General features: G+C 37.1%; 2 protein-coding genes and 1 pseudogene across 3 annotated transcripts in view; 1 reads left to right on the top strand and 2 right to left on the bottom strand.

Annotated features, from left to right (window-relative positions):
• The window catches only part of LOC309506383 (putative N-acetylated-alpha-linked acidic dipeptidase), a 63,707-nt gene that overhangs the window by 4,751 nt on the left and 32,809 nt on the right, over window positions 1-26,147 (top strand). The gene's annotated exons all lie outside the window — the stretch shown is intronic.
• LOC309506437 (NACHT, LRR and PYD domains-containing protein 3-like) lies at window positions 47-17,145 on the bottom strand (annotated as a pseudogene). The gene is made up of 9 exons (XR_014211821.1): window positions 17,017-17,145; window positions 15,047-15,169; window positions 13,164-14,972; window positions 12,109-12,279; window positions 11,252-11,422; window positions 10,391-10,561; window positions 8,467-8,643; window positions 7,001-7,063; window positions 47-5,870 (listed from the first exon to the last, which is right to left on the bottom strand). The product of XR_014211821.1 is annotated as an NACHT, LRR and PYD domains-containing protein 3-like (transcript).
• Window positions 22,002-25,644, bottom strand: LOC309505780 (uncharacterized protein; the record flags this gene model as incomplete). Its single annotated transcript, XM_082179239.1, has 7 exons — window positions 23,758-25,644; window positions 23,498-23,524; window positions 23,007-23,069; window positions 22,744-22,791; window positions 22,565-22,668; window positions 22,315-22,427; window positions 22,002-22,093 (listed from the first exon to the last, which is right to left on the bottom strand). Exons 2-7 carry the CDS (start codon window positions 23,522-23,524, stop codon window positions 22,002-22,004), a joined length of 447 nt encoding a protein of 148 aa, XP_082035365.1. The 5' UTR covers window positions 23,758-25,644.

Here is a 26,147-nt window from a genome sequence, read left to right as displayed (position 1 = left end):
AATCTTTGTCATAGAACAGACTTATTTGATCACACAGAGTTGACAGTTTCAAAGTTCTTGTTTGTTTTATATTCAGGATTTGAGGTGAATTATTACATTTATGCATTTGGCAGAAGCTTTTATCCAAAGCGACTCACGTTGCATTTCAAGGCACACATTTACATTCTTATCAGTTCTTCTGATTATCCATTCTGTTATCCATTATCGCTGTCAGTGTGTCTATAAAGGTCACCCAAACTGATATTCACACACTCATTAGATGCTTTTAACATTAAGAAAAGCACATAAACAATACCTCAGATTTTCATTGTCATACTTTGTATATGTTGTTGAAGCCGCGACTTTGCAGAAACAGAAACGTTTATGTTTTTATATATATAAAACATTCATGTGACAATTTAATGGTTTTATAAACAATTTCCAGAGAAATTCTTCCTACTAAAAGCACTGTTTTACAAAAATAAAATATAGAGAGTGCATGCTATTTGAAAATTAGATTTAGCAAGTAAAATCTCCTGAAGTTAGACACATTTGAGTTTAATGTTTACAGTAACATGAGTCTCATGAACAGTAGATTCACAAAAACACATTCATATTTCATTCTATGAAATAATGAAATTAGCATTTCCACAAATTAAGTGAAAAAAATTATGTGCAGGGGGGACAAAAGAAAAAGTGATGCTGCATTGATGTCATATTAGAATTACCATAATTACGAGTTCCTGATTAATAAAACCAACTGGTAAAATTACTAGTTGACTGTTGTAATGTCATACAAAAATAACCAAAATTGCAGCAGCTCCAACAGTTAATGATAGTTAGTTAGTTATTTGGATGCATTAGTTTGATATTTTACGATAGGATGTGTAAAATATGACACGTCTCCGGTTCCGGTTGAGTGAACGCTGGCACGGTTTGGTTGCCGCTACTCACCGGTTATTTTATTATTGTTTTTCTTTTGTAATTGAATCTTTTTAATTCGGGAAATTGTATCCAGCTTCTCCGTTCATTATTTTACTCTCGGAACTTTGAATCGGACTTGAAGTGATAATTATTCCTGATTGTGGCGGATTGGCGTTTTCAGCTCGGCATCACCGTTGGGTTTGTCTATCCTAATTCAACAAGACTTCACAATGTGGCTCTTCAAACTGCTGTTATGGATTATTTTCTCCTCTGCGTTGTTCAGTGCTACTCCTTGTCTGGTGTACTCGGTGGCAGATCTATAAAAACTTAGACCTGTCATAACTCCCCTGCTGCTGCATAGCGATAATCATCCGGATATACGCAGACCGAAATACATTCACCGTGGGTCTCAGCGGAATATCCGATTCAGCTCAGCTACATCTGAACGTGGTGGACAAATTCGGTCTTTTTGGTCTTCAAACCCAAGACTGCCTAAAAATGCTGGGCGATCTGTTGACTATGAAGTGCTTGCTCCGTTGCCCAGGTCAGACTTCACGCCTTCTGCACTCTGTTTTACTCTTTTTAATGTTCGATCACTCAACAATAAGACATCTATTATCCATGAACTTATTCAAGACCAAAACATTGATTTTATGACTCTAACTGAGACCTGGCAGAAGCCTAATGACTTTTTTCATCTAAATCAAACAATACCAGCTGGATATGCTTATATATGCAAGCCTCGCTGTGCTGGTAAAGGAGGCGGTCTTGCACTTATTTATCGTGACAGTTATAAAGTCTGTCCAATTTCTATATCGGAGGAGCCATCATCTTTTGAAATATTGGCCGTACAGCTTAAAGGTTCAACTCCCACTATTATTGTCACGATTTATAGACCACCAAAAGCATCTGCTATGAACATATTTTTTACTGAATTTTCTACCATTTTAACACATCTGTGTACCCTGTCTCCGAACATCATGTTGATGGGAGATTTTAACATTCATTTTGATAATACTACTAACACTCAGTATAATGAATTTAAATCAATTCTGGATAGTGCTGACCTTGTGCAGTTTGTTAAATTTCCAACACACAACAAGGGACATATTCTGGATCTTGTATGCTGTTCAGGTGTCAAGCCTTTTAATTTTACCTCTATTGAATCTTCTATCTCAGATCATAAGCCTATATTATTTAATATTTCTCTTCCATTGGCAAAAGTTAAAGGGGTCATATAATGCCATTTTTGTACAAGCTAATATGATTCTTTAGGGTCTAAATTAAAAGTTTGTAATATACTTTAATTAAAAATTCTCATTAGTATTGTAAGAAAACACTAATTTTAGCTGGTCAAAAACAGCTCTGTTTTCAGCACGCCGTTTCAGTGCATGTGTCTTTAAATGATAATGAGCTTTGCTCACCCCGCCCCTCTGTTCTGTGCGGACACCGTTTGTAACACAATAACCACGCGTTGTTCATTATAAACGTGGGATTATGAATTATATTGAGAACGTCGTACATAGAAAACATGCTGTAATGTACCCTGAGTGTAAACCTTAGATGCATTCATTGAAGCCTGCAGCAAGGTTTGCAAATTTCGCAAAGATTAATATAAATACTAATATAAAGGTTAATAAAACATTACACTCACATCTTCTGGAGGTTCAGCAGTAACACGTTGGTACCGATCCGTTTTTTCTCGTTTGTAAAGCTGTCTGGTGTGAAATGATTAGCGTAAACATGAAAGCACAGACGGGAATCCCCGTGAGGGAATCCCCGCGTCAATCCTTTGGGCATATCGCTTCAAAAACAAAACTCAGCCACTGCTTCTTCAACGGCTCGGATTTAGGAACATCCAAATGACTGCTGTGTTCCTTATTACATCTAAGAACAGAACACCACAATCGTGTAGACGCCATTCTACTCCAGCATATCAACAATGGCGGACTACTATGACGACGGCTGTCACAGCTTGCTCAGGGCGGGTCTTGTGTTGAAGCACGGCTGTCAATCACAATCGCGGGAGGGGCGTACGATCTTATGACGTCACAATATCGAACGGCTTGATTTCAGAGATGGTCAAACATATAAGGAGATTAAAACAAAACCACTGGATGGATTTTAATCATGATAGGATGGTTGTGTACAGGCACTGCCAACAGACATTTCAGTGCAATCAACTTGTAAAAGTGCATGTACCATTATATGACCCCTTTAAGTCTCAACGCTCTGTTTCATTTCGTAATATTAAGAATATTGATCTTAATGTTTTGGATGGAATGATTGATCACTCTGTAAACAAGTGTTGTTTTAATTCTTCTACATCTGATTTGGTAAAAATTGGTAAAATTTTTATAACAATAGTTTTTCTCAAATACTTGATAATGTTGCTCCTGTGAGAACTCGTATTGTATCTTATGTCAACTCGTCTCCATGGTATACTCCGGAACTTCGACATCAAAAGGCTTTAGGTCGCCGACTGGAGAGACTATGCAAACGAACTGGTCTTGAAGTACACAAACAGATGTACTCTGAGCATCTGGTTTCTTACAAGGCTGAGCTGGAAAGCGCAAAATCATCTTTTTATGCAAATATCATTGCCAATGGACAAAGTAATACAAGGACTTTATTCAGTACTTTTAACAAACTGTTGAAACCTCACAATACTGTTTCACTTTCTCCCAATCAATGTGTATCTGTTTCAAATTTTTTTAGATCTAAGATTAACAATATTCATCAAGAACTACTTAATTCTGATTTAATGTCTAGTGATTATCAAATTGGACATAATCATATTTTTGCCCCTGCTAAAACTTTCTCCAACTTTGAGCTGCCTTCAGTTGACTCCATCACTAAGTTGATCACAAAGTCTAAGTCTTCTACTTGCTTACTCGATCCTTTACCTACTGTTTTAGTTAAGTCTTGTATTCATTCGATCTCTCCTATTATTACAGCTATAGTACGTTCCTCATTATCTTCTGCCACTGTTCCTCCATCATTAAAAATGGCCTCTATCTCTCCAATTCTCAAAAAACCTGGTGCCGATCCTAATGATCTAAATAATTATAGGCCCATTTCTAACCTGCCTTTTATATCTAAAATCCTTGAAAGAATAGTAGCAACTCAACTAGATTCACATCTGCAAGATAACGACATTTATGAGCATTTTCAGTCGGGTTTTAGATCCAAACATAGTACAGAAACAGCTCTTGTTAAGGTTACAAATGATCTTCTCTTGGCTGCTGATTCTGGTTTCCTGTCTATTCTTATTCTTTTAGATATTAGTGCTGCCTTTGACACTATTAGTCATTCAGTTTTACTCGAAAGATTGGCCTGCATTGGAGTAGCTAATAATGTTTTACTTTGGTTTTCGTCTTATCTATGTGACAGGAAACAGTTTGTACAGATTAAGACTGCTCAATCAGAGCCTGTCTCGGTCACTCACGGCGTTCCGCAGGGGTCAGTTTTGGGTCCGCTTTTATTTATTATTTATATTTTACCCCTTGGTTACATTTTTCGTTTCTATGGTATTTATTTTCATTTCTACGCCGACGACACACAAGTTTACATATATCCACAAGACCAAATGCTTCTCATCCCCCTTCTAACCTTACTAAATGTTTGCAGGATGTTAAGATATGGATGACTAATAATTTTTTTAAGTTAAATACAGATAAAACTGAAGCCCTTCTTGTTGGATCTAGGTCTGCTTTATCTAAAGCTCAATCTTTCCCCTTGCACATTGATAATTGCCCGGTTAACTTTTCTAATCAGGTGAAAAGTCTTGGCGTTATTTTTGATGGTTTGCTTTCTTTTAGTTCCCATATTAATAATATTTCACGTACTGCATCTTTTCATTTACGTAATATTAATAGACTTCGTTCTTCACTCTCTCAACACTGTACTGAAGTTCTTATTCATGCCTTGGTTACATCTAGGCTTGATTATTGTAATTCCCTTTTATGTGAGATTCCGAAAAAACAACTTCACAGACTACAGTTAATACAGAATTCAGCAGCCAGAATTGTAACTCATACACGTTCTTTCGAACACATAACTCCAATTCTTTACCATCTACATTGGCTTCCTGTTAATTTTCGTGTACATTATAAAATATTACTCCTTACATTTAAAGCACTTCATAATCTGGCACCTCAATACTTGTCAGATCTTCTTCACTTGTATACACCTCTTAGATCTTTGAGATCATCTTCTGCAGACTTATTGTCTGTGCCAAACTTCAAGATGAGTTCCTTTGGTGGTAGAGCTTTTAGTTGTGTGGCACCTAAGCTGTGGAATGCATTACCCTTGCACATTCGCCAAATGGATTCAATTTCCAGTTTTAAAGTTCAGATAAAAACATATCTTTTTAGAATAGCTTTTATTGAAATGATTGTATGATGTGTTGCATCAATGTGTTTTGTATGTTTTGTACTTATTGCCTTGTTTTATATTGTAAGGTGTCCTTGAGTGCCCTGAAAGGCGCCCATAAATAAAAGGTATTATTATTATTTACTATATTTTGATAACGTTTTAATATTATTATAATATTAATGTAAAGATGGTGTAAATGTACTTCTATCCCTCACAGCTTCGTTTTCATTCACATCTAAACTGATTAGAGTGTAAAGCAAGAACAGTCTGCGGCTGCGCTCATCCTACACAATATTATCAGATTATTGTGAACTCCACTAAAGTAAATCAATAATCTCACAGATTTGCCAGATCATACAGCGGGTGAGGATGCAGGTTTAGTTGATCACTGCTGTCTGAGAGCCTGAGCGTGTCGGCGGGAGTCAAGCGATCATTTTCTCTTGGTCTTGATCCTCTTTCTTCTCATTGGTCGGTTGAGGCTTTGGAGGGGGCGTGTCCAGCCGCCCCCAGGTTATAGGCTCCGCCTTCTTCATGACCACCTCCACTTTAGAGGCCATCATGTTAACAACACTCTTACTGATGTCAATCACCTGTCAAACACACAATCATATATCAACAAAACGACCCAAATACACTGCAAAATCATGAACTTTGAATTCTTCTTTTGTCATTAATATACAGGGACAAAAACATTCAATGGATCATGTCTAATAAACACAACAGGTATTGTGCTTTTCCTCTTATTTGTGCTGTAACGCCATCTAATGGATGAAATTCACACTATAAATCATTGACTTGAAAGTCTCTTTTTATAACTTTTTAGTACTAATGTAATCCAATCAAATATGGCATAAATAAATGGATGTATGAGAATTACATAGTTAAACAAATGTAATATATATTATAAGTCAACTATATTTACTTTTTCTTCCACTAACTTATTTAAAAAACAAACAAACAAAAAAACAAGTTTGTATGTAGGCACAATTTATATTTGTCTAACCAGTGTTGTTTTAGTATTATATATATACTATTTAAGTATTTATTATTTTGAATCAGATTTATTTTATTTTTATTTTCAGCTTTCATTTTAATTTCAGTTTTAGTATTTTTGTTATTTGCTTTTGTCATTTTTTATTTATTTTAAGCTTTAATTTACTTTTTATTTCATCTTTAGTAATTTCAGCACTTCAACTTGAAATTATTTCTTTCAGTTCTTCCAACATTTCACATTTTATTTTATTTTCATCTAATATTTATATTTCAGCTTTATTTCAACAACACTGTCTACAAAGTAATTTCATGCACTTAAGTAGATTTTAGAGAAAAAGTTAAGGTCAAAAACAAATTCAAACTGTTCAATGCAAGTGTAAAATAAATAAATAAATAAATATTAATATAATAAATATTAATTAAATTAATAAGTTTATCAAATTATCTGAACAAATTGTCTTATTATAGTTAACTTACAAAAAAACATTTGTTACTTTAACTAAAATAAACATCAACTGAAATCAAATTAAATATTAAAAAAACGTTAACTTATTGTATTTAAGCCATTCAAAATGAGACAAAAACCACAACAAAATTACTAAACCTTTAACCAAAGTTAAAATGCAAAATATAAAAAATAAAATCTATGATGAATAAATCAATAATGTTATCTCAATGACACTAAATGTGTTTTAAGGACAGATAATGGATGGTCACTGAAACTCACCCCCCACAGGCTCATCTTCAGCTCAAACTCTTTTTCTCCATCAAAGATCAGACGCATTTTCAGCTGCAGAAAAAATCATTCATCAGACAACAAAAGTACAGACCATTAATAAATAACATCACCACACTGGACAATGGCAAAAACACATTATGTACATTATTTTTTGTTTTTATACTCTGGGCGTCGTTACACTACATCCTTATGCATCTCTTTCTGTCAGGACTTTTACATGCTTTTCTCAAATCACTGAAGTGACCTCGACGTCCAGGTTAGCGGTAGCATTAGCCATCAGGCAAGTGTTATTTAAATAAACTCCTGATGTACTTACAAACTTTCCAATGTCTCGTTTTATGAGTACAGAACCACTGTATAAGTTTGGTACATTCTGGGTTTTATTAAGCCATCCGGCTGATATCTCTAAATAAGCTCAAACTTTAATAATGTTCGACCAAGGGAAAAAATGCTTCTGGGGGGTGTTTGGCTCGAGGTCATGGTGCAAAGGACCCTATAGGTTGATTTTACTCCTAACCTCCCTTTAATGAAAAACTGGAAAAGGTTAATAACAGTAAATGATAATCAGCACTCACTTTATCACACACACACACACACACACACACACACACACACACACACACACACAATCTGTTAGTAATCAGATTGACGGCTCGGACTGAAAAGCCTTCATGTAAACCTTAATTGAATGAACTCAAACCGCATGAAATTTCGATCTGATTGGGTGGTTTATTCCTTTTCTAATCCGATTGAGAGGACATGTAAACACTTGATCAGATTGAAAACTGAATCTGGAAAGTACTGTGCGTGTGCAATGACGTAATGCCGCATGATGCGTACGAGCTGTTGTAGTTGTTGAATGAAGTGTCATGAATGACCAACACAATCTCACGGCCTTCAGTCCTTCTTTCAGACTCTCATCCACAGGCTGTTTCGGGTGCAGGTACGGGTGCTTTTACTGCGGGATAAATATAAGCAGCACGGCTCAACGGGTCATGTGCTCATTGTCTCCTAATTAGGACCCGACCCGTAATATAGAAATATTAAGTCTGCTGTTTAAAACAATCAAAGTAGGAGAATAGTATGTGCAAACAGCGGGAAATATTCGTGCAGTGTGAGCATGTCAAAAACTCAATTCCCATTTGAAGCTTGTGACATATAAACACACACATCAACCCGATCATTTTATTTATTGTTCATGTAAACACTACGTTTGGATTCATCAATCAGAATGAAATAATTCCAACTGAAACAAAAGTTGTGCATGTAAACATGGATGAAAATATTCATATAGACCTAGCCTATTCATAGATCATATTCACATCACAGAATTAAAAATAGTTTACTGAGACTAAAGTGGAGCTGAATTATTATCTTATATTCTCCAGTTACACACATATGAGACCTGTCACTGAAATGAGGTCAATTTAAGCTTGAAATAATAATATACTCACAGTAGAGTAATGTCTCCAGTTTATAATGTGGATCATTCTTCAGATCAGAGAGCAACATCAATCCTGAATGTCCTATTTTATTCCCAGACAGATTCAGTTCTCTCAGGTGTTCAGGGTTTGATCTCAGCTGAAGTCAGAGCAACACAACCTTCATCTGTGAGATCACACTTACTCAACCTGTAGAGAACAATGACACACACTTCACTCTCTCAGTTCAGATCAGATCAGTTTAGCAGTGAATCCATTATTAAAGAGAAAGTTCAAACTTAAAGCACAAATTAATATGTTTGAAGGATCATTAGATTGAGATCTAAAATGTCACAAAACATGATACTTTAGATGTTTTATGATCATTCAATCAGGAACAATAATCTCTTAAATGACACTATTCACTACATAGGCTAGTTTTGCTATGTTACTTAGATCTGTAGGTAATGTGTATGGAGTAATAAATGGCTGGTTTCCACCCTGGCGATCTTTAATAAAGACAGTACACCTCAGCAGCTTCAGATTAAACACGCAAGAGCCTCAATTCTTCATCTTAGACAGACCCAAAACGAACAGCACTGGACGGGTCTCAGATTACAAGGAAACCTTGCATTACTTCAATTTGCCGACCATTCAGTGTCTCATTCTGTCTTGACAAACCCCTCAATCTCAGATGACATCCTAATATTCATGATTAAAACAAGACTACAGTGTCTCCCAACGAGTACAATCTGGCAACATGGTATCCATCAAAGCATGAACCCTGCTGTATATTACATCCAACTCAGCAGGAAAATGAAACGGTTGCTTATACTAAACGGATGCTACAATTATAAAGGACTTTATGCCAGACATGACCGTCTGGTTGATCTGGTTGCAAAGTACTTGCAAAAGGTAATCTGTGGACATGATAGTAAGATTTACAACCCCAAATCAGAAAAAGTTGGGACACTGTACAAATTGTGAGTAAAAAAGGAATGGAATAACTGTACAATTTAACTGGTTTCATCATAACACATCTGACAGTGACTACTTTAAAAACATGCCAAATACTCCTGACATTGTAATTGACTAATTGTAAAGGAGGTTATGAAATCTGTATGTATCTTTGAGGTGGGCTGCTGTTTTGACCTGTATACGGATACTTGCTACTATTCCAAATGATTGAAATATCAACCACTAGTAGATCTCATTCACCAACTTGGATACAACTGTAAATGAATAATTCTGGTATTTGGAAGTTTAGGCCATGTCCATAAGAGCAAAAAAAAGAGGCAAAAAGGTTTGCGAAATTCTGCTCTGTTTCAGCCATCATAGGGAGCATGCAAATATGGAGACGGAGATGTTTTGTTTATCCTTAATGTGTTGAGTATTATAAATGTAAGGACCTGTACAAGTATGTGAGCCATGAATTGTAGATCTGTCACCTTGTCAAAGACTCTTCCCAGAGTATTTGGATCTTGTTTTCTTTGTAATGTCTTTCAGGTCCAAATAAAAGCATTCAAATGTGTGCGTGCGTGAATGTGTGTGTGTGTGTGTGTGTGTGTGTGTGTGTGTGTGTGTGTGTGTGTGTGTGTGTGTGTGTGTGTGTGTGTGTGTGATTTCACAAAATTATAAACAATCCTTTATAAAGTGTCAATGTAGAAATATGAACATAATTAACAGTAAGAATGAATCCAGCATGTTCTTCATTTCTCAGTTCTGACTGTGTTGAGCTCGAGTCTGTTTAAAGTCAAGAGACTGAAATGTTGATTGTGTGTGAAAGTGTGTATTTCAGTGTGACTCTCAGTCCTGCAGTTTCATGTTATTGAGGATCAGCTCATGTGTTCAATCATTTACAGCTCAATAATCTGAACTCACAGCAGCAGAAAGAGGCTGAACACTTCAAATATACTTTACATTGTGATTCATGTGTGAGAGTCAAATATGATCTTACCACAGTATCTCCAGTTTACAGTGAGGATTCTGTAGTACATCAGACAGAAGATTCACTGATTTTCCTATTTTATTCCCAGACAGACTCAGTTCTCTCAGGTGTTCAGGGTTTGATCTCAGAGCTGAAGTCAGAGCAGCAAAACCTTCATCTGTGACGCCACAATAACTCAACCTGTAGAGAACAATGACACACACTTCACTCTCTCAGTTCAGATCAGATCAGTTTAGCAGTGAATCCATTATTAAAGAGAAAGTTCAAACTTAAAGCACAAATCAATATGTTTGATGGATCATTAGATTGAGATCTAAAATGTCACAAAACATGATCATAAAACATCTAAAGTATCATTCAATCAGGAACAATAATCTCTTATTTGCACTATATTAAAATTCAGTCTTGTGCAAAATCTGATTTAATAAATGAGACTATTCATTACATAGGCTAGTTTTACTTTGTCACTTACTAGATCTGTACTATGTAATATGTATGGAGTGTCAATTTGAGTGTGTATGTGAATGTGTTTTCATTTTACAAAATTAAAAACAATACTTTAGAAAGTGTCAATGCAGAAAGATGAACATAATTAACAGTAAGAATGAATCCAGCATGTTCTTCATTTCTCAGTTCTGACTGTGTTGAGCTCGAGTCTGTTTAAAGTCAAGAGACTGAAATGTTGATTGTGTGTGAAAGTGTGTATTTCAGTGTGACTCTCAGTCCTGCAGTTTCATGTTATTGAGGATCAGCTCATGTGTTCAATCATTTACAGCTCAATAATCTGAACTCACAGCAGCAGAAAGAGGCTGAACACTTCAAATATACTTTACATTGTGATTCATGTGTGAGAGTCAAATATGATCTTACCCCAGTTTCTCCAGTTTACAGTGAGGATTATGTAGTACATCAGACAGCAGATTCACTGATTTTCCCATTTTATTCCCAGACAGACTCAGTTCTCTCAGGTGTTCAGGGTTTGATCTCAGAGCTGAAGTCAGAGCAGCAAAACCTTCATCTGTGACGCCACAATCCCACAACCTGTAGAGAACAATGACACACTTCACTCTCTCAGTTCAGATCAGATTAGTTTAGCAGTGAATCCATTATTAAAGAGAAAGTTCAAACTTAAAGCACAAATTAAAATGTTTGATGGATCATTAGATTGAGATCTAAAATGTCACAAAGCATGATCATAAAACATCTAAAGTATCATTCAATCAGGAACAATAATCTCTTATTTGCACTATATTAAAATTCAGTCTTGTGCAAAATCTGATTTAATAAATGAGACTATTCATTACATAGGCTAGTTTTACTGTTACTTACTAGATCTGTACTATGTAATATGTATGGAGTGTCAATTTGAGTGTGTATGTGAGTGTGTTTTCATTTTACAAAATTAAAAACAATACTTTAGAAAGTGTCAATGCAGAAAGATGAACATAATTAACAGTAAGAATGAATCCAGCATGTTCTTCATTTCTCAGTTCTGACGGTGTTGAGCTCGAGTCTGTTTAAAGTCAAGAGACTGAAATGTTGATTGTGTGTGAAAGTGTGTATTTCAGTGTGACTCTCAGTCCTGCAGTTTCATGTTATTGAGGATCAGCTCATGTGTTCAATCATTTACAGCTCAATAATCTGAACTCACAGCAGCAGAAAGAGGCTGAACACTTCAAATATACTTTACATTGTGATTCATGTGTGAGAGTCAAATATGATCTTACCACAGTTTCTCCAGTTTACAGTGAGGATTCTGTAGTACATCAGACAGCAGATTCACTGATTTTCCTATTTTATTCCCAGACAGACTCAGTTCTCTCAGGTGTTCAGGGTTTGATCTCAGAGCTGAAGTCAGAGCAGCAAAACCTTCATCTGTGAGATCACAATTCCATAACCTGTCAAGAGATGAAAATCAAATAACATAATTTAAACACCATCAAATAGCTTTCCAACAAATGTAAAATTCTTATCCAAGGTTCATGGTCAAATGTTTCCATTTACAACGTGTTTTCTGCCACGGTAAGAAATGTAGCCGATCACAGACATGTTTGCTGATCTCTTTTTTTTTTTTTTGCGAATCCTCTCATTTACAAAAAGACAGATTTTCTTCATGCAGTGTAGACAACTTTATTGTTTATAATGGAACTTTGTGAGATTGTGGACTGTAATGACAAAAGTAATGGCTTGTAAAATAATCTTAAATGTCTCATTGTACATTGCTATTCTTGTTATGTAAGAGTCATTGCTACAGATTAAATCTGAACTGTACTAGAGAACCATCACTAATTTCACAAACTCAGTGATTTGATTCTTAATTGTCAATTTCACAGTAAAATTAAAATTTGAAGTTTTAGTCAACTTTAATCTAAACATCAAGTAAATGTTTAATTGTCCTTCTAATAGTAAAATTTTAATGTATGACTAAATGTAAACCATACATCAAATGTTTTTTAGGAGATTTGAGCTACTTGATAAATGAGCTGTTTCTCCAGTTGTTTGCTTGGTCTTCATTTCTTTATCATTTCTTTGAAATATTTGAAATATTTAAATTCCTTCTTTATGTGCAAGAACATTCAACTAGTAAACCTGAATTATTTACTCACACACAAATTTTCAGACTTTGTTTGAATGCATGAAGGAATTTTACATTGTCACGGTTTAGGAAACACATCAAATACTGACCACTGAACTCTAGACAACATCTGCAGCACTGAAGATTTATGAACTTTTATTTTCCTGATGTTTTAACAGTGAACTGATTGTTCTGATTGATACTTACTGAACTGATCTGGATTCTTTAATCACAGGGAGAAGCTTCTGAAGAACCTTTAGTTTTTCAGTTTTATTGACTTGTCCAACAAAATCATTAATATCAAACTTGTCCAGCTTCTCCTCTGATGTCAACAACACAAAGACTACAGCTGACCACTGAGATGAAGAGAGTTTGACTTCCTTTATTCTTCCAGATTTTAGATACTGTTGTATTTCCTCCACTAGTGAACGATCACCCAGTTCATTCAGACAGTGGAACAGATTGATGGATTTCTCTGGAGAGTCTATGGTCCTGATCTTCTTCTTGATGTACTCAACTGTTTCCTCATTGCTGTCAGATGTTCTTGTCTGTTTCATTAGTCTTTGTAGGAGAATCTGATGAGACTCCACTGACAGACCCAGAAGAAACCGCAGGAAAAGATCCAGATGTCCATTTTTACTCTGTAAAGCCTCATCCACAGCTCTCTGATGCAGCACAGATAATGACACATGTTCTTCTGGTGAATTGAGCTGAAACCAGCCCTTCACTTTAGACAGCAAACTCTGTTTGGTAATTGAGTCAAACACATTTATGTTGTTGTTTATATAGTATAGATGCACATATAGAGCCGCTAGATGTTCCTGAACACTCAGATGAACAAAGCAGAAGACTTTCCCCTGATACCAGCCAAACTCCTCTCTGAAGATCTGAGTGCACAATCCTGAGTAAACTGATGCTTCTGTCACATCAATGCCACACTCTCTCAGGTCTTCCTCATAGAAGATCACATTGCCTTTCACAAGCTGCTGAAAAGCCAGTTTCCCCAGTTTGAGGATCATGTCTTCATCTGTCACGTTCTTCTCATAGTCCTTCTCATGTTTGATGTTGGTCTGAAGGATCAGGAAGTGTGTGTACATCTGAGTGAGAGTCTTGGGAATCTCTCCTCTCTCTGCTTCGCTCATCATCTTCTCCAGAACAGTGGCTGAGATCCAGCAGAACACTGGGATGTGGCACATGATGTAGAGGCTCCTTGATGACTTCAGGTGTGTGATGATTGTATTGGCCAGACTCTGATCACTGATTCTCTTCCTGAAGTATTCCTCCTTCTGTGGATCATTGAAGCCTCGTACCTCTGTCACTCGATGGACACACTCAGAGGGGACGAGATCGGCTGCTGCTGGTCTGGAGGTGATCCAGATGAGAGCAGAGGGAAGCAGATTCCCCACAATGAGGTTCGTCAGCAGCACGTCCAGTGAGGCTGATTCACTTACATCACACAACCTCACATCAATCTGAAAATCCAGAGACAGGCGACACTCGTCCAGACCATCAAAGATGAACATCACTTTATATTTGTCTTTGGATATTTCCATTTCTTTAGTTTCAGGGAAAAAGACATGAAGAAGATCTGAAAGACTGAGTGTTTTGTCCTTCATTAGATTGATCTCTCTGAAAGGAAGAGGAAATATGAGCTGGACGTCCTGATTCTCTTTCTCTTCAGCCCAGTCCAGGATGAACTTCTGCACAGAGACTGTTTTTCCAATGCCAGCGACTCCCTTTGTCAGCACAGTTCTGATGGGTTTGTCTTGTCCAGGTAAAGGTCTAAAGATGTCATTGCATTTGATCTGTGTGTCCTCTGTTGCTGCTCTTCTGGATTGTGTCTCAATCTGTCTCACCTCATGTTCATTACTGATCTCTCCACTCTCACTCTCTGTGATGTAGAGCTCTGTGTAAATCTCATTCAGGAGTGTTGGGTTTCCCTGCTGTGCTGTTCCCTCATACAGACACTCAAACTTCTTCATCAGATTTGATCTAAACCTGTTGAGGACTTCATGGCTGTAAAAATTTAAATACCACAGTATTAATAAACACAATGTATTTTTTTAATCCAATATTTTGTTGAAATATACCTGAGATCAGTCTGTGTATCTTCACTCTTAAAATATACTGGCGGAATCATAGGAATCATAGACGCGTCACTCCTCATAGACACACATCTGGGCTCTGGTTCTGATCTCTTCTGATGAACTGAACTATAACAGAGTTTAAAGTTAAACATATTTGCCATATTCAACATATTACATATCCATTTATCAATAAACAATCACTCTTCTTGATTTATCCTTAAAGAATTTATTTTCACAATGTTGATAAAAAACCCTGTAAAATGAACTAAGTGCTCTCATATACAGTGGATATAAAAAGTTTACACACCCCTGTTAAAATGCCAGGTTCTTGTGATGTAAAAGAATGAGACAAAGATAAATCATGTCAGAACTTTTTCCACCTATAAAGTGACCTATAACGTGAACATTTCAATTGAAAAACCAACTGAAATCTTTGAGAGGGAAAAATAAACTCACAATAACCTGGTTGCATAAGTGTGCACACCCTTAAACTAATACTTTGTTGAAGCACCTTTTGATTTTATTACAGCTTTTTGGGTAGGAGTCTATTAGCATGGCACATCTTGACGTGGCAATATTCACCCACTCTTCTTTGCAAAAGCGCTCCAACTCTGTCAGATTGCGAGGACATCTCCTGTGCACAGCCCTCTTCAAATCACCCCACAGATGTTCAATTGGATTCAGGTCTGGGCTCTGGCTGGGCCATTCCAAAACGTTAATCTTCTTCTGGTGAAGCCATGCTTTTGTGGATTTGGATGTGTGCTTTGGGTCGTTGTCGTGCTGAAAGGTGAACTTCCTCTTCAAAATTGCCTGGTATTTGGTACTGTTTATAATATAATTCCCTCCACCCTGATTAATGCCCCGGTTCCAGCTGAAGAAAAACAGCCTTATAGCATGATGCTGCCACCACCATGCTTCACTGTAGGTATGGTGTTCTTTGGGTAATGTGCAGTGTTGTTTTTGCACCAAACATACTCTATGGAATTATGGCCAAAAAGTTCAACCTTGGTTTCATCAGACCATAACACAATTTCGCACGTGCTTTTGGGGGACTTGATGTTTGTTTTTGCAAACTTCAGCCGGACTTGGATGTTTTTCTTTGTAAGAAAAGGCTTCAGTCTTGCCACCCTACCCCATAGCCCATTCATATGAAGAATACGGGAGATCGCTGTCACATGTAGCACACAGCCAGTACTTGCCAGAAATTCCTGCAGTTCCTTTAATGTTGCTGTAGGCCTCTTGGAAGCCTCCCTGACCAGGTTTCTTCTCGTCTTTTCATCAATTTTGGAGGGACGTCCAGTTCTTGGTAATGTCTCTATTGTGCCATATTTTCTCCACTTGATGATGACTGTCTTCACTGTGTTCCAAGGTATATCTAATGCTTCGGAAATTCTTTTGGAAGCTCTCTGCGAACCATGGCTTTTTCTCTGAGATGCAACTAAGAAAATGTCAGAAAAATCCTACTAGAACAGCTGAACTTTATTTGTGATTAATCAGAGTCACTTTAAATGATGGCAGGTGTGTAATGACTTGTATTTAATCTAAATTTGAATGTGATTGGTTAATTCTGAACACAGCCACATCCCCAGTTATAAGAGGGTGTGCATACTTATGCAACCAGGTCATTGTAAGGTTTTTATTTTTCATTTTTCCCCCTCAAAGATTTCAGTTTGTTTTTCAATTGAATTGTTCACATTAAAAGTGAAAAAAGTTCTGACATGATTTATCTTTGTCTCATTCTTTTACATCACAAGAACCTGGCATTTTAACAGGGGTGTGTAGACTTTTTATATCCACTGTACGTCTCTCATGTGTGAGTAACACTACATACATTAAAATATTAGCTACACATAAAAAATAACTGTACGCAATGTCCAAAAAGAATTTCTCATATCTTGTAGAATATATTACTGATAATGTTCTGATAATATAAAATGCCATACTATAATCATATTTTTATAGAAATGAAATACCTGAGATCAGTCTGTGTATCTTCACTCTTAAAATTTATTATATTATCCATAGACGCATCACTCCTCATAGACACACAGCTGGGCTCTGGTTCTGATCTCTTCTGATGAACTGAACTATAACATAAATAAATTAAAGTTAATATATTGAATTACTGTATGCAAAAATCAAATATTAATTTATTCTTAAAGAATTTATTTTTACAATGTTGATTAAAAAAACCTGTAAAATGAACTAAGTGCTCTCATATACGTCTCTCATGTGAGAGTAACACTACATACATTAAAGTGCCTCTATTATGGATTTTTTTTAAATGACCTTTCATGTAGTGTGTAACATAGCTCTAAGTGAATGAAAACATCCTGCAAACTTTTAAATCTGAAAGTGCACCGTATATAAAGTTATTGTCTTTCAAAAGTAAGAGTCGACTCTGAGTCAATTAAACGAATCGTTTTTCAAACGAGTCATAAGCCGTTTCGTTGTGACGTCAAGACGAAACATTAGCATATTGCCCGCCCACTTACTGCGCGCGCAGACACCAGGGAAAACTTGAACCTCAAACCTGCAGCTGATTCCTGTGGATGCTGGACAGCATCATGTCGAGAAGACGCTGTGCTCTACAATGTGAAGTTAAAGACAGTTTTTTCCCACTGCCCAAGGACGAGCATGTGAAGAATCAGTGGTTAGAATTCATTTTTACCATGATATCACAGCAGTATAATCCTAAACTTTTGCTGTGTTCCCTTTATTTAACTGACGACTGCTTCTCAAATCTCGGAGTTCAATGCAGGATTCGCTTTTGAAAGATGGTGTTCTAAATACTTAGTTCTGAGTTTTATATTGTGTTGGTCTCCTGCTAACTGGTTAACTCACATTATTAATACTGATTAATGCTAATCGGTTGTGGGCCACTATTACCTAAAACTGTCTATTAATGCAGATTGTCTGTCGTTCTCATTACTTTGAGGAAAGATTAATCATGGAGCAAGATTTGTTTTACCAAAGTTTATGTTACATCAGTCGTAATTGATACAGTTTCCACATGTTCACCGCAATGAACTAGAAAAATACTCTGTAAATAAATAAGTATAAGTAAAATAAAATAAATTGCAGTTGCAACATCCCATAATGTACCTCAAACTGAGTAGTATCACTGAGAGACGTCCTGCTAGAGTCGTCCTTGCGATGGAGGTTCGGGTTGAATGACTAGTTCATTCAATTCAATCAGTTCATTCAAATGTCAGAGTAAAACTGGGAGTTGTGTAAAATATGATACACTGGTGTTTTGCCAGATGAGAAGTTTATCTATATAGCATCTTTTTACTCTTTTAATTCATTTTATAACTGTATCATACATCTCTTTTAATTTCTTTTATAACTCATTTAATTTTCCTTGCTTTTATTTTGGGATTATTTTAATTCCTTTCTGTAAAGCACTTTGAATTGCCATAGTGTATGAAATGTGCTATATAAATAAACTTGCCTTGTCTAGTTCTTCCAGTGTTTCATCTTCAGACTCGCGCTCGGATTGATATGGTAAAATCGACGTCATTGTTCGTTACTGTCTAGGAAGCCTCAGGACACGCAGAGATGACGTTGTTATGGCAATGGGTGTTTTTGTTTTCAACACGCACGCTCACGGCTCTGCGCGCGCTGTACGCGGTAGACCAATCACAACAGACTGAGCTGTCTGGCCAATCAGAGCAGAGTAGCTCGCGGAAAGGAGGGATTTAGAGAGATTGGCCCTGTCCCAAATAATGGCACCGAATGGCACCCTAAGCACTCGCGGTCTTCCTCTGAGTCCACACTTATATCTTGGTATCTTGCTTTATTATTATTTCTTATGAATTTCTTAAACAACAAAAGGGCAGATCCGTTGAGCGCTGCTGCTGACGCGGTGAAGTGACGCTCGAGTGATCAAGTATTCCAATGTATAAAAAAAAGTTACATTCGATTATTCCGTCCTCATTTTCTTTCCTTGCAGCCTTCCCTCACATCTTACAGGGGGTGGAGCTGAGATGCGAAGAAAGGAAGCGAGGAAAGGAAACGAGGATGCACAAATAAGAAATGAGAAGCACCCCAAAAGTGCATATGAAGTGTGCCATATGGGACAGGGCCATTGATTCATCTGACGAGTCGTTTGAGAATCATTGAAAATGTGGTGATGTGCAAATGTATATTATGAGAAAATTAAACAGTTTTTTTGACCTTTGATGCATGTAAACCTGTTGTAGGAGACTCCAAAACAACATTAGGAAACTTTAAAATAGCATAATAGGGGCACATTAAAATATTAGCTACACATAAAAAACAAATGTAAGCAATGTCCAAAAAGAATTTCTCATATCTTGTAGAATATATTCCTGATAATGTTCTGATCATATAAAAGGCCATACTATAATCATATTTTTATAGAAATGTAATACCTGAGATCATGTTGTGTATCTTCACTCTTAAAATTTATTATATTATCCATAGACATATCACTTCTCATAGACACACAGCTGGGCTCTGGTTCTGATCTCTTCTGATGAACTGAACTATAACAGAAACAATTAATAATTAATGGTGATAATATTTTCAATAAAGTTCTTCAAAGGTTTTTTAATTAAAAAAAACTGGCTGGTCTAGTTGTTTTCAATAAAATTAAAGTTTTTAACTTAATAAAAACATCTTCTTGACTATAATTTAAAGATGATGTAATCTTTTAAATTCAAAATACCTGCAACCTGGATAAAAATCTTCATTTCTGGATGTTTGAGTTTCATCCATGATGAAGCTGAACAGTTGAAACAGAATCTGATCTTCACCACTGACTCTGAATGGAAATGACAAACAATAATTCAGCTGAACGGAACCTGAGATTCAGAGAAACAGGATCATGAGACGCGGCGTTCACTCAAATACACAATGTTAGTCGTATATTAACACAAATGCAAGATAAACCACGGACAACACGAAACAATGACACCATGTTTTGCTGAAAATATCAAACACATATAAAATAACTAATATACTCTTTAGGGGAAATATGCGAATATTGGCCTAAATGCGGAAGTCACCTGTAAAACGTCTCGAGACCTGAACACTCACCCTGATCAACGTTTGATCACATTCAGATTCACAAAATCCACCGCCATTTCTATCAAGTTACACGTAAATTCGTGTCTTAGCTTTTGTGAAGGTTTCCATGAAACACTTTGGATTTGATACTCAGTATAGAATCGATTCTAGCTGTTTAAATGGCGAAACATCAACTCCGATCATTTACTTTCACTTTTTACTTGTTACGCGCAAAACAATGATGGCGTCACGCTACGCGCGCGCTCACAGTCCTGCACGTGCACGGGTTCTGTTTGGTAAACCCGCACTCGCAGTAGCAACTAAACAGAATAGACTATAGCAGTGATATAATATAGTGTTGTTGTACCCTTAAAAAGGGAAAAAGTAACGGGAGAAGGTTTAAGAAACACACATGACGCAGCTCTCGCCTTCACTCGTCTGTATTGAATGAGCTTTTGAACAATGTATACAAGAAAACATACATTTCAACATTTGTGCACTCATCAGATTCAGGACCACAGTCACAAGCTTTTTAATGCTTTCTAAATTATCTTTTTAACTAAATTACCATATGAAATGTGAATTGTTTTAAACAAAGTTATCAAAATACATTTTAATACTCCTTTTTAAATGAGTTCTCAAGTAGCACTAAAATTAATTGTACTTTTAACAGTATTCAGCAGTATTCAGTATCTCAGCATCACATGAAATCATCCTTATAGTGATAAATACACAATAAGCTTTACAGCAGAAATATGTGTACGTAGTAGTAACTAGCTTAAACACAAATGACACAGTAAACACTCGTATGTGTCGAGACTCGGTCACGAGTAGTCTCCAGCTGCTTTATGCAGGAGTCTCCAGCTGCTTTATGCAGGAGTCTCCAGCTGCTTTATGCAGGAGTCTCCAGCTGCTTTATGTAGGAGTCTCCAGCTGCTAGCATAAAGTTACACATCTTCGCAGTTAGCACGAAACTCTTTAAACAATGCAAAAACGTCTATTTTACTCATATAAAACCATAATACCATAACGAAATGTATTATAAACATGTGTTAATATCTACATTGCTTTGTGAGTGGTACCTTAAAAAGGGAAAAAGTAACGGGAGAAGGTTTAAGAAACACACATGACCAGAGAATGTCTAATAGGAAGAGAATTCATGTATGTATCGCTGCAGCCCGGAGACCTGCAGGTGGGAGGAGCTTACGCCGCAAGTGGGAGGAGCTTATGCCGCAAGTAGGAGGGATTTCACAAAATGTGCAAGTAGGAGGAGTTTACGCCGCAAGTGGGAGGAGCTTATGCGGAAATCCCCAAGCTGTCATTGCCGAGGACGGCGGTGAACGAGTATGGCATGATAGCGACAGTAATGAAAATAAACGATCAAATATTACATTCCTCATCATGGTCTGATTTCTTAGAGCTTTGTTATTATTGTGTGTGTCCAATACCACTCACTGTCAATGATGAAGTCACATCTTTACACCTTTTACCATACTTAAAGTGATGGTGTTTTAAATTCATCAGGCTGTAGGCCTTATTCAAGCATATTTCTGAATATTAACTATATATTCTACAATTCTACAGTATCAAGTAAGTGAACATATTAAAAATGTGATGCAATTGGACTCAGTGAAGTGAATGTGTAAATACATGAAAAACATTTGGCTAATGAAAAAAAAAAAGTTACCATCCATCTTTACTGCATTTTTTTTTTTTAAATAGCAGACTAATGTTCTTCTGAACATGTTACACATATATTACATTTAAATCTCAGGGTGGATAATTTTTTTTTTTTTTTTCATTGAATAAAATCATGTACAAGTCACTCAGAATTGATTGCAAAAGTGTTTATTTTATTTTATTATTTTTTGTTATTTGTAAGGACACTATATGAGCTCATTAGAACTGATCTGCATGCAGTGAATCAGAAAAGAAAGAAATAAAAAAAAAACTGAATCAGAAAGGTTTCTGAATAAATGCCCTGGAGCTCGCCTTGCTTTCCCTTCCCAGCATAACCTGGTGGATACACAAGAAGCACAAAAAGAACTAGGGTTTATAGTTGACACTGAACATTTACAAACATTAAGAATCATTTCTCAGCTCTGTAGGTCCATGCCATGCAAGTGAATGGTGTCCAGAACTTTTAAACTCCAAGGGATGACATAAGTAAATTAGATTTTTAGTTTTCCTTTAGACTAACAACTACTTTATTCATCACCAATTTACACAAAACGTACCAGGTGTGCAGCATTTGTACTCAAACCCACACTCCAAACAAGTGGAGATTGAGTACATCTTCCAGAAGAGCTGTTTGTAGTGAGACGACTTATTTTTCCAGCATGCAACACCTGAGGTAAAAAACAAAACAAAGTGAACATAACATTTAACATTATCAATGATGTTCTTGTTATGCGTTTTATTTTTTAATTTCAATATTTACTTTCTAGCAATAAGTGTGCCTGATTCTTGAAATTGTCATCCCCAACTATGTCCCTGAACCTTGAGCAAGCCAATGACAGGGGCATGTAGGCAGCATCTCCTTCTTGAAGAACAACTTCAAGTAGTATGTTCTTCAGCAACGCTCCTGATAACTGAAAAGATAGCAACAGTTAGCACAGGTCGTTAAAAAATGTTAAAAAGCACATTATATAACATTATTCAACTACCTTGAAGATGAAGCATGATGGAGGGTCATCGTCTTTTAACAGCTCATCCTTAAAGAAAAATATAAGTGGATTAAAATTGTTCTATGATACACATTTTAAATCATCATTAAAATTGATTATGCATACCTTGCTAAAAACAGAAGGCACAACTGGGGTTTGGTCTGCTAAAATGAAGTAATTTAAAATTAGCTGACCAATATTATAGTTCCATAATTTGAAACCCAGCATAGTATATGTATTTTGTTTCATATCAAAGTTCTTACTTTCATATGCAAGTTCAGTTTTTTTCTTCCCATAGGTTTCAGGGAGCGCAGAGCATTCTTCTTCTTTTGAAAGAGGATTAGAATAAAAAAAAAGTGATAAAATTATCCATTCATTTTTAATTTGACAAAAAAATCAGCAAAATATAAAAAGCTGACAATACCAGCTACAACAGCTCATGCACATCTTTCACTGATAAGTGAACCTAAAACACATAACATGCATTTCACATTTATTTCACTGATTGTTATGAGTAATACATTTTATAAAAAAATTATGATATTAAAACAAATGTTTCAATTACATTACACTGCGGATTACGCATAAAAAGCATAACTACAATGAAAACAAGTTTTAAAAGAATTGCATGCATTGTACAATTAAGTTAGGAGTTGTATTCTAATATCAAATCAATTTACAAAACGTTTAAGACATTTACAATTTGAAAATCAATGCAGTCCTAAAACGTACAAAAATTACACTACCACAATACCTTATTATGGTCTTCAGAATCCATCATCTGGAGGGCAAATTGTAGAAATGGAATGCAGAAAAGATCTTGTCATGCACGTTACAGATGTTGTAATTTGTGTGCTACTAAAAACACTACAAAAATTTTTTTGGATACACTTTACCCTTATTCTTTTTTAATACATCTAGACTAAAAACAGTGTACAAACGCCATTATGAAATGGCCTTTTTCAGAACGTATAATGCTTTTTTACAAAACTAAAAACTGTACAACAAGCTTACCCCTTCATCTCAACGGCACGCTGACACGTGAAAGCGGTTTTCTTCTTTTTTTTTCTGATGGATCGCAACAAAACTTACACATTACCGCCACCAACTGTGGAGCATAAACCAATAGCTACTACAACACAGGTGATATATAAATAAACCAATCAAACCAATCAAAATCCTCTGGAAGCTTGTACAGCCCACTTGCGGCTAAAGCTCCACCCACTTGCTGCTAACCCACCCATTTGCAGCTGGCTCCGACCTCCGTTTATACCCTACTCATACCCCTTTTCCACCAAAAAAGAACTGGTTCGGAACTGGTGCTGGTTCAAAGTTGGTTCAACTTGCGAACCTTCTCAGAACCTGTTTGTTTTTCCACTGACTAGAGAGCCCAGCGAACGGCGTCATCACTGTGTACGTTGCCATAGGCTACGTCTTAAGGGGGTGTACACCACCTGCAAATCCAATAACATCAGCAATTTTCTGATTTCTGTAAATGAATATAAAACTTGCAGCACAGGGTGAAGTCAGTATACATTAACTACGATATGAGACACATGCAAATTTAATATAAAACTATGTAACGTCGGTTAAATGGCGCTCTATTGCGCGGCAGGATTTTGAACACGCGGTCCTGAGCCGTTGCTGGGCGCCGCGGACAGACGCCGAAAGGCACCGCCGGTGTGTGTACACTTCTAGAGAATAATGCGTTCGAATTTAAAAGACGCGGCGCGTCGCTGAGCTGAGCTGCGCGTCCGGTGTGGGACCCCCTTTAAGCTTTCCTAGAAACACTTGCGCCAAATTCAAACATAACAATTACAATGGCGGAATACATCGTCTTTCTGCAAATGTTTCTCCTTGCTTTGCGATCCTATATTGGGGTCAGAAGAAGACGTTTAGAACACATTTGTGCTGTTCGGACGGAGGTTACGTTCGAGAAGAAGTTCGACAATAACCCCGCCTCCAGCATGACGTGGTTAAAGAACGGTTCTAGTCCAGCAAAGAGTTGGTGCCGCTTTGGAACCAATTTTCCTGGCCGAGAACCGGTTCTTTGGCTGTCGAAACACAAAGAACTGGTTCGCGAGTAGGCACCGGCTCCGAACCGGCACCAGCACTGCCTTGGTGGAAAAGGGGTATCATACCCCTTTTCCACCAAGGCAGAGCTGGTGCTGGTTCGGAGCCAGAGCCTAGTTTCAAATCGGTTCTTTGTTTTTCCACCGCCAAAGCACCAGCTCCGAACCAGAAAAACTGGTTCTTAAGTAGCACCAAATCATTGCAGGGTCTAGAACGGAGCCAAGAAAGAACCGCTTGCGTCAGAGGCTGGGGGCGGGGTTACCGTGGCCAACAAGACTGAAGAGAAACTTGTGACCGCCATTTTTAAATAGCAGCTAGTCGAGCTAATAGCAGCTCGATTATAATATCCGTCTATGTAAGTTACGGCGAGCTGCACGAACGCGTTGGATTCGCCGTGTTTGGATGCCGATTTATTTTCGCAAACCCATGAGCATCCATAGTAACGCAACGTCTATTATTGTTGATGCCTTGTTCGAGATGCATCGGAGCAGCGTGGACCGATCAGAGCTGCGGGAGTGTTTGGAGATCATACGACTCCTTGTGCTTTTTGATCGCTTTCGCAGTGCTTTGATTTCATGTGCTGATCGTTCTGCGAGAAGCCGATGCATCTCGAACAAGTCTGGTGTGTTTGTGTTTGGCGCTGCCGGACTAGCGTTGCTGGGCAACATGATACGTTTGCAGTGACGTAAGATATAGCTCTGTTGTGGCTCTCTGGCCGGTGGAAACGCAAACCGGTTCTTAGTAAGCTCGTCAGTCGAACCAACTCCGAACTGGCAATAGCTCTAGCTCTGAACCAGCACCCGGTTCTTGTTGGTGGAAAAGGGGTATCAGAGAATTGGCACTCTCTGGTTACGTCCGGTTTCTGGACTGGCTGCAGAAAACACGTCTCTGTCCATGCGGGGGCGCTCGCAGGCGAGTGCAGAATGAATGGAGGTCTATGACACTAAACCATCAAAATCCACTTTTCTCAGGATATAATTTTTTGTCTAGTAATTTGAATGTTGTTTTCGAAAGGAGATGCAAAGAAATTACACACTGCTGGGTGTTAGATTTTTTAGAGTCACTTATTTGCTTTAAAAAGTCTTTTAAAATGTCAATGACGTCATACACATCGTACGACCAGAGATACTGCTTGACGGCAATCCTTCAGTCGCTTTGGTGCTTTCGCTCGGCACTTTCTTTTCTCTCGAGGCATCGACAACACAGCTGACACAGGTAAATACACATGCTAGAAGAGTTTTTGTTTTGTTTGTTTCTGGTCCCGCTTCGGATGCCACGATGCCATCAAGCGGTATCTCTGGTCGTAATCAGTCCTTCACTGACCAATCAGC

This window comes from Leuciscus leuciscus (assembly GCF_965113295.1).
Source record: "Leuciscus leuciscus genome assembly, chromosome: 9".
In the NCBI taxonomy this organism is placed as follows: Eukaryota; Metazoa; Chordata; class Actinopteri; order Cypriniformes; family Leuciscidae; genus Leuciscus; species Leuciscus leuciscus.
Note: the sequence above shows the minus strand (reverse complement) of the source record. Positions and strands in the feature narration are given on the sequence as shown.